This window comes from Trichoderma citrinoviride (assembly GCF_003025115.1).
Source record: "Trichoderma citrinoviride strain TUCIM 6016 unplaced genomic scaffold BBK36scaffold_6, whole genome shotgun sequence".
Taxonomy (NCBI): Eukaryota; Fungi; Ascomycota; class Sordariomycetes; order Hypocreales; family Hypocreaceae; genus Trichoderma; species Trichoderma citrinoviride.
The window spans coordinates 1484437-1492685 of record NW_020194714.1 but is presented as its reverse complement, the minus strand read 5'-3'; the positions used below and the strand labels follow the sequence as shown (position 1 = coordinate 1492685).

At 54.3% G+C, this 8249-nt stretch overlaps 3 protein-coding genes across 3 annotated transcripts; 2 read left to right on the top strand and 1 right to left on the bottom strand.

The window, feature by feature from the left end:
- Positions 1-558: 558 nt before the first annotated feature.
- On the top strand, positions 559-3369 carry BBK36DRAFT_1088057 (hypothetical protein; the record flags this gene model as incomplete). The annotated part of the gene is made up of 5 exons (XM_024888983.1): positions 559-632; positions 1494-1992; positions 2058-2355; positions 2411-2569; positions 2630-3369. Coding segments are annotated over 5 exons (1770 nt in total), but the record flags the coding sequence as incomplete, so codon positions are not given.
- A 1676-nt stretch (positions 3370-5045) lies between these two features.
- Positions 5046-5538, top strand: BBK36DRAFT_1118337 (hypothetical protein; the record flags this gene model as incomplete). Its single annotated transcript, XM_024890468.1, has 3 exons — positions 5046-5187; positions 5252-5360; positions 5430-5538. The coding sequence occupies 3 exons, from the start codon at positions 5046-5048 to the stop codon at positions 5536-5538; spliced, it is 360 nt and encodes a 119-aa protein (XP_024750427.1).
- Positions 5539-5696: 158 nt separating this feature from the next.
- BBK36DRAFT_65688 (hypothetical protein) lies at positions 5697-7495 on the bottom strand (the record flags this gene model as incomplete). Its single annotated transcript, XM_024898446.1, has 3 exons — positions 5697-6700; positions 6790-7017; positions 7087-7495. 3 exons carry the CDS (start codon positions 7493-7495, stop codon positions 5697-5699), a joined length of 1641 nt encoding a protein of 546 aa, XP_024750426.1.
- Positions 7496-8249: the final 754 nt, after the last annotated feature.

Here is an 8249-nt window from a genome sequence, read left to right as displayed (position 1 = left end):
GGAAAGAAAAGAAAGAAACGGCCGTGTTTCACCTTGATGGGTTCTCTTGTCGTTTCTTTTTCTTCAGGTTCCCCTCCTGTTCCATTTACACGATGCCGCGGCTTGTCCATCTTCCCTCGGAGAGAATTGTTCGATTTTTTCCCGTCTTGATGCAGTTGCATTCCCGTGAAGTCGCCAGTGGTGGTAACAAATGGACGACAAGGCGATATACCTGTAGAGAGTAAATGACGAGTTCCCGCCTCTTGCACGGCCTGTTCTGCACGTTCCTGACCCGTTCTGAGTACCATTGAAGTATACACGAGTAGCACCGGACCTTGTCTAGTCCACCTGAGAATCTAGGGGCTCATACATGTGCTGGGTTGCTAAAGGAGGTCTGGCAATCACCGCCGCGCCTCACAATGAGTGGCTTGAGTGAGGCGTCTATTCATTCATTCGGTCCAGTGCTTATTACCGTGCCTGAATGGCAGCTGCAGGTACGACGTCTTCGCCCTCAATGCATCCCGCCGCACCCATCGTCTCCCCTCACTCCTTTGTACATACAAGAGTCTACGAATGTAATACGAGCAGGATCGCACAGGTGCCGCCATCTCGGCGAGGGAAATGGGCGCTCTAGTTCCGATCCGAAGGATAAGGTAATTGCGCCGGCTGCTTCGCTGGCTCGCATCAGCCCATGGATTGATCGGTATTGGCAGCGCGCTCGATCTCGTGCTCCGTATTATCCTGAGACCCTTTTGCTCCCACTGAAATTTAACCTGCAGGTGGGATTTGATGGATGTACTCGCAGGTACCAACCAACAACGACGGGCTCCTTCGTGCGAATGCTGCCGAGAGCCTAAAGTTCCAGCTCCTCCTCCTAGCCCAGGGCTATCAGCAGTCAGGCACCTCGAAATTTGTGACAGAATGTTCCCGATCCATGTCGACCTTCCGTGACGATTGTTGCCATCCATCACAGCAACAGCGTCGAACGGCGGCCCTCGGGAGCAATGGCCGTCTGTTTGTTTGCCATCTGACAGCGCAACACGCCGTCGGCTACAGAGGCTGACAACGGCTCGACGGTGCCACCAGCTGCCATTTGGTCTCCTCGGTATACGTTTCGATGAAGGAAATTGCTTCACTGTCGGTATCCAGCCTAGCGACCAGGTGTCCACGTTCCGCCTGCTCTCTCCGATCGCGATCGCGATTCTCGGACGCGGACGCGGCTGAACCTTGCTGATCCTTGCCTGGGCAATTTGATCCTTTGGACGGCTCTTTACCAGCTGCAATGGCAAATGACGAGCATTTCCCGGCCCTTAGTAATGAGGTGGGCTCCAGAACGAGAAGCGCTCGCAAGTTGGTGTCGAGGTTTGAATGGTGGAATACGAGTTAGAACACGGTCAAGCCACATGTGTTTGACGACATCCGGCTCCGCCACAGCGGCGCCAATTCAGCCACGATCCCTGATAGCGCCAGGCACAACTTGGTTAGTAAGGTACAGTAGCGATACTCCGTATGAGTACATGTACCCACAGCTGTTTACTGCCGCCTTTAGCAAACGCGATCTTGACGACTTCAACCCAGCAAACAAGTCCAGCATCTCGGCATCTTAGAGAGATGCCCCGAAGCAAAAAACGGAAGCGCAGCGGACATGACGCGTCGTCCAATCACAGTCCCGGCTCGTCCAAGCGTTACACGCCCGTGAAGAAGGATGTGCTGCAGCAGCACTATCCACTGGTATGCACCCTTAGGGAATACGTCCTTTCCCAGCTCCCGGATACCTCAAGGATCAGGCGGAAGAAGATTGCAGCCTTGGGGTCCGGCACAGACGCCAGTGAAGTCGAGACGCAGCTTTCCCGTCTGCTCGACACTGCCTTGGTCGGTACTGCGCCGTCGACTCCAAAGTCCGATCCAGGGGCCTCCACCTGGGAGCAGTGGCTGTCCTTCTCCCAGAAAGGAGATGAATCGTATGTGACTATATCTAAGGGAATAGCTTCATCGTTCGGCAAACAATCCGAGGTCTGTTCATGCTCTGCCCCGTGTGCATCCCGTAGCTCGAACGAGGCTAAGTGGCCCGAATGTAGATTGTTGATTTCGTCATCTGGCTGCTGTTTTCGAGGGGAAAAGGACCGTGGCCCAAGCATGTCCTTTGTGATGGCTTCCGTAGAAGTGCCAGAGAAGATCAGTCCGCCAGGTCAACCATTCCCGGGATATACTCTTACTATCCCAACTTCCATGAAAAGGCACTAAGAGACGCTCCGTGGCCACACCTTCTGGCTCTCCTCGGCCAAGCCGGCGAGAAGGTGATGATCGACCTGCTTTCAAAGTGCTCGGTATTCCTCAAAGTTGATGCAGGCCTGGACAATTACATTCAGCTTACTGGTTGGTGCAATACCTTGGCGCCTTGGGGGTACCCTTTCCTGACCGTGCTTTCCAGGTGTCCCCCTGTCTGAAGCAGATGCCATGACGCCAGATGATGGTCCAAAGTCTCAGGTCCGCAAACCCTCAGAGATCACTCTCGTTCGCAGTAGAATATTCTATGCAAAGCCGACTACAACAGCAAAGGGCTTAGTTCATGCGGGTTTCAAACATATCCGTATGTCAAACCCCCTTTCATGAGTTATGCAAGCTTGGGATGAACTGCTAATCAGACTAGACGCTTTGAACCGCTACCCCTACACTCGTGAGGCTGCCGGCGCCGGTGCAGATAGCCGGCAGTCGACAGAGATCCAGCAGAAGAACGAGGCAAACACGATCAAGCTCATGATGCACATCTTTCCGCGCCAGTTCGGCCTGCACAACGTCTTTACTTCTGCTGTCGACACGAGTCAAACAGCCCAAAAGTTTCAAGACTATACTTTCCGCGAGGATGAGATTAAGAAGCAGATGGGGCTTGATAGACGCTCTACTGAAAAGGGATTTCCTAAGCTGCCTAGAAGACTGAGAGGCTCAACGAAAGAATTTGTGCGGCGGTTGCAAGTTCTGCATGCTCGGTGTTCTTACTTTGAGCTGCTGAAGCATTACTGTCCGACATTTCTCGATGGGCCTGATGGAAGCAGGAAGAAGCACGGCGATCAGAAACCACCCGCCCTCTCAGCGCCGACTCCGAGTCGGGCAACGCAAGCCGATTGTCAAGTCAAGCGGCGCACACGCCGGCATCCTGCAGAGAATTCGGCGCTCCCGGAGTATGAGTCCCTGGTGGAACTGGCCTGCCCGGTGGCATGCGTCTCAGCGTTCTGTCAGGCCGCCCTTTCGAAGATTATCCCCGACAGCTTTTGGGGCAATGAGAAGAACTGCCATAACAAAGCTGTGTTTCTCCGCAAGGTAGACCATTTCATCAAGCTTCGGCGTTTCGAGACGATTTCATTGCATGAGATTGCACAGGATTTCAAGGTTCGTAACGCTCTTCAGCGGAACGAGGGCGATTGAGGCTGTCTACTGATTACGAACTATAGGTCACAGAACTTGCCTGGCTGGTGCCCCCGGTCTGCGAAGGGCAAAAGACCAGCCAAACTGATATGAATAAACGATACGAACTATTTTATGAATTTCTTTACTATGTTTTTGACTCCCTTTTGATACCCCTGATTAGGACCAACTTTTACGTCACAGAATCCAATACGCATCGCTTCCAGGTCTTTTATTTTCGTCACGATGTCTGGAGATTGATTGCAGAGCCTTCGATGGCAAATCTCAAGGAAGGCATGTTCGAAGAGGTCAACCCCAATGAAGCCAAGAGAATCCTCGATTCCAGGCGACTCGGCTTCAGTCAGATAAGGCTACTGCCTAAAGGCACCAAACTACGACCGATCATGAACCTCAGGCGCAGACAGATGCCGCACGGTAAGAAGACCAAAGTGCTAGGACCCAGCATCAACTCACTTCTCAAGCCAATTCACACGGCACTCAAGTTTGAGAGGGTATGTATCGTGACGGAATCTCTCTCACTGTTTGCCTGCGACTGATCAATCATAGATTACCAATTCATCCAGGCTGGGATCAGCGCTTTTTGCGGTTGGTGACATTTACGAACGTCTTAGAGCTTTCAAAACGTCTTTGGCACCAAACGGCCAGCATACATTCTATTTCGCCAAGTTAGACGTCAGGGCAGCCTTTGACACAATCCCTCAGTCGTCGGTTCTGAATCTGATGGCCTCGGTTCCCAGTCAGAAACGATACCTTTTGACGAAACATGCAGAGGTAAAACCGGGTGAGCGATTGGGTCTCACAGAAGGACAGACCATAACTAAACCAGTTCGCCGTTGGCACTCCACAGCCATGCCCGTGAGCGACCCGATTCCCTTTCTCGACCGCCTCGAAAGCGGCATGGGGAGCATGAAGAAGAACACAATCTTCGTTGACAGCGCCGTCCTGCAGGTTCAAGAGACCAGCGGCCTTTTGGCTCTCCTGTCCGAACATGTAGGGCGCAACATTGTCAAGATTGGGAAGAAGTGCTATCGGCAAAAGAAGGGTATCCCACAGGGCTCCATTCTGTCAACGTTTTTGTGCAACTACTTTTACGCCGACCTTGAGGCCCAGCACTTGGGCTTTCTGAACGAACCGAATTCTCTTCTCATGAGGCTCGTTGACGATTTCTTGCTCATTACGCTGGACAAGGATAAAGCCATCCGGTTCGTCGAGACCATGCACCAGGGCATCCCTGAGTTTGGTGTTGAAGTGGGCCGCGATAAAACACTCGTCAACTTTGACATGGGATTTGAGGGCGAGAGCGTGCGGAAGCTGGATAGAGGCAGCAAATTCCCTTATTGTGGCACGTTTATCGACTGCAAGACGTTGGAGATTACCAAAGACCGACGATCAAACAAGGACATTGGTATGACTCTTTATGAAGATTTGGTGAAGATTGGAAACACGTCTCGAACTCAAGCTGACAATAGGAATTCTCTCTAGACGCATCGGCATCCATGACTGTTGAATTCGGCCGTTCACCAGGCCAGAATTTTCAGCGGAAAGTGCTCAGTCAGTGACAAATGCCTTGCCAACTGCTTCGTGTTTCTCATGGTCAGCTAACATGTAGAAATACAGACTCGTTCAAATACCAGTCTCATCTCATGTTCTTCGATACAGAGCACAACTCGGTCGACACAGTACTGGGCTCCCTGCGCGGCGCATTCTCCGAGACTGCGCTCAAGATGTGGGCTTACCTCCGGAGTTTATCTGCTTCCACGCGGCTCTCGGTGAATGTTGTCATCGGTGGGTCATGTCCTATTAAATCAAGAAGTTGTCAAGTATGCTTCTAACCTCTTATCTGTCATAGGAACAATCAAAAAGGTCGTGGACATTGCGTTCCTCATCTTGACGAGCAAATGGAGGAAGATGCGGTTCGAGAAATACGCCTGCGAGATTCGCAAGGCGCAGGTCATGGCGTAGGTCAACAACAGTCAAGGAAAGATGTGGTATGGTGGGTGTGACTAGGCTTGGCTAACTGCTTCAAGGACCGGATATTCTGCCTTCTTGGAAGTGCTCGGCCGGAGACAGACGGGATATGGCGAGGTTATTGCCTGGCTGAAGGAGGAGACTGCTCGGCTTGCCACGACAAAATGAGGCTGATATGGGAGAATGCAAACGCACAAGTAGGTGGGCGACATGTGCATACTAATGGGAATACTGAGCACGCGCCGAATCCCAACAAACGCCGTCTATCATTTCTCTTTGGAGCCCCTACAAACATATTGACGCACATATACCCAAGCATAACTCATCTACAAGGCTATCCCAGTCTGCCACCACGTCTCTCCAATATACACCTTGGGTAAATGATCCCTATCCCAACGCCACCAATGGTCCCCCTCAAATCCAAGTCCCATAAACCGAAACAAAGAAACAGGAACCGGCTCGACCGTCCAGAGCCCCGTCGACGACAGGTCATCCATGAAGAGCCCCGCCGTCAAATACAACCAAACCAACGCAAACACCAAATTGCCAGTCCGCCGCACCACCCGCGGCATCCTCCGCACATGACCCCCCAAGAGCCACGCCGCCAGCCCCTGAAGCAGGATACCCACCATCTGCAGGAAGAAGAACGCCGGCGCCCTCCAGGGCTTCGTCTCTGGCACGGAGGTGAAGCTCCCCGAGGCATGCAGGACGCCCGACTGCGCAAAGGAGACGAGGGCGGCGACGATGGAGGCCAGCGGGGTGCCGCGCCGGAGGTAGCCCTCGCGGAAGAGGTACGTCGCCGGCGCGGAGAACTGCATGCGGAACGTCTGGTGCCAGAGCCCGCCCCACCAGCCGGCGAGCCCGCGGTCGAGGACCTGCTCGAAGGAGCCAAACGTCGAGGCGAACTGGAACAGCGCGGCGCGGGAAGGGTAGAAGCGGCTGGCGAGCCAGTACTGGGCCAGATCGGAGACGGCAAAGACGGCCTCGATGGCGGAGTAGACGCCCGCGAGGCAAAAGATTTCGCGGTAGGCGAGGAGCAGCCAGGGGGGTACGTGGCGGAGACGGGGCGGGAGCAGGTAGTCGACTTTGTCGTGGTCGGGCCCGAGGACAAAGTACGGGTCCTTGACCATGTACACGGAGAGGAAGTCGAGGACGAGGTAGAGGATGAGGAGCTTGGCGAGGCGGTCGCGGACGAATTCGCCGGTGGTGTGGTGGCGCCTGTAGCCGCTTCTGCTGATTGTTGGGACGGAGACGATGTCGACTTTGTCGCCATGGGTAATTTGGAGGGGGATCTGGGGGCGAGGGAGGGAGGAGACGGACCAGTTCCAGCCTTTTTTGCGAAGGATCAGACAGGGTCAGCCAGCCAAGTCATGCTTTTACACGAAGTTCGAGATCGCTTTAATAGAATGTGCTGCTTACCGGCGCCTCGGAAACTGAGAATGAGGTCTGTAGTCCATCCCAGCCGCTCTAAAAAGCTGCCGGCCGAAGGATATGGCTCCCAGATGTACTCAAATCCTTCCTGATCTTGACTGGTATTCTTTTCCAAGCTCCTGGATGGGATTTTTGGCGTCCGAAGGCCAACTGCACTTCCATTTCCGTCTCCATTTGCGTCCCCCTTTTCTCCATCATGGCCAGTAGTAGAGCCGACTCTCGTATCTTCTGGCCGGCGCTCTCCCTGAGCGCTGTCTGCATCACTGCTGGCCACCCTCGTCAAACCGCCCTCCTGCTTGACCCTTCGCACCCGCGCAGCGTCAAACTGCGGCCTCGTCCAAACGAGCAGGTTCAGGCTCAGGATGGTGCCCCACGTCGCCGCCAGCCCGGCCGCGTACGCACACGCCATGTTCGCGCTCGACACGTACCGCAGGTGGTAGACGTTGGACCAGACGACGACGGCCATGGCCAGCCACCGCGTGCGATAGAACCAGCGCCGACGCCGGTGCGGCACGGCCAACCACAGCGCGGGCACGACAAACGGGCCCAGCAGGCACCAGGGGAGCAGCAGGGGCTTTGCGGCGCCGCGGGCGAGGGCGAGCCTGAAGGCGTCGCCGTAGGCGGTGCGCACGGCGTATGCGAGGCCTTGGAGAGGCGTCTTGGTGATGATGGAGTCGAGGTCCGGCGGCTCCATCATGGTCATCTTTCTGAGATCTCGATAGCTCCCTTTTTCAGATGCCACGGCTTTCTTCTTTTGCTTCTTCTTCTTCTTCTTCTTCTTCTTCTCCTTCTTTGCCTGCCTTTTACTCTGCCCCCCTGCTTTGGTCGCGTGACAGCTCCGTAGTAGTATGCAGACAAGACGGGGGCAGCCAAAAGGGAGGAGATTTTGTCTCTGATCAGCCAGTAGGTTTTCTTGACCCGGTCATGATTGCGTTGTCGCAGAAAAAGCACCCGAGTCCCGTTCTTCCGCCCCAGCCCCCATGTGATGTGAGACTTTAGCCCGGGCCACGTTTTGATACGGGTGTTGTTTTTGCACGCAACACACAAAAGCAGGGAGAGAGACTGGAGGAGGGCAAGGGGTGGAAAGAAAACAGCGCCGCCTATCACATACAAAATATAGTGGCAGACCGGCGGTGTTTTCTTTCCACCGCATGGAGGGTAAGGTAGATGTGAGAGTGAGCTCAAGCCATGCGCCGCGCTTTGTCTTGGTGGCGTTCTTTTAAGACATCGGAAACAGGCGGTCTGGTCCCGGTGACACCATTGACTCTTGTTTAATCGCTTTTTGCCTCCTTTTGGTCTCCAATTTCACCGTGGCGTCGCTGAGGTGGAAAAGACGAAGGAGACTCGGGCACGGCGGTCGTGAATCGCTCTGCTGGTTGATTCTCGTTCGTACTGCAGGAGCCGACCTATCGGGACAAAAGGTGTGCAGGGGAGCATTTTGCACGGTT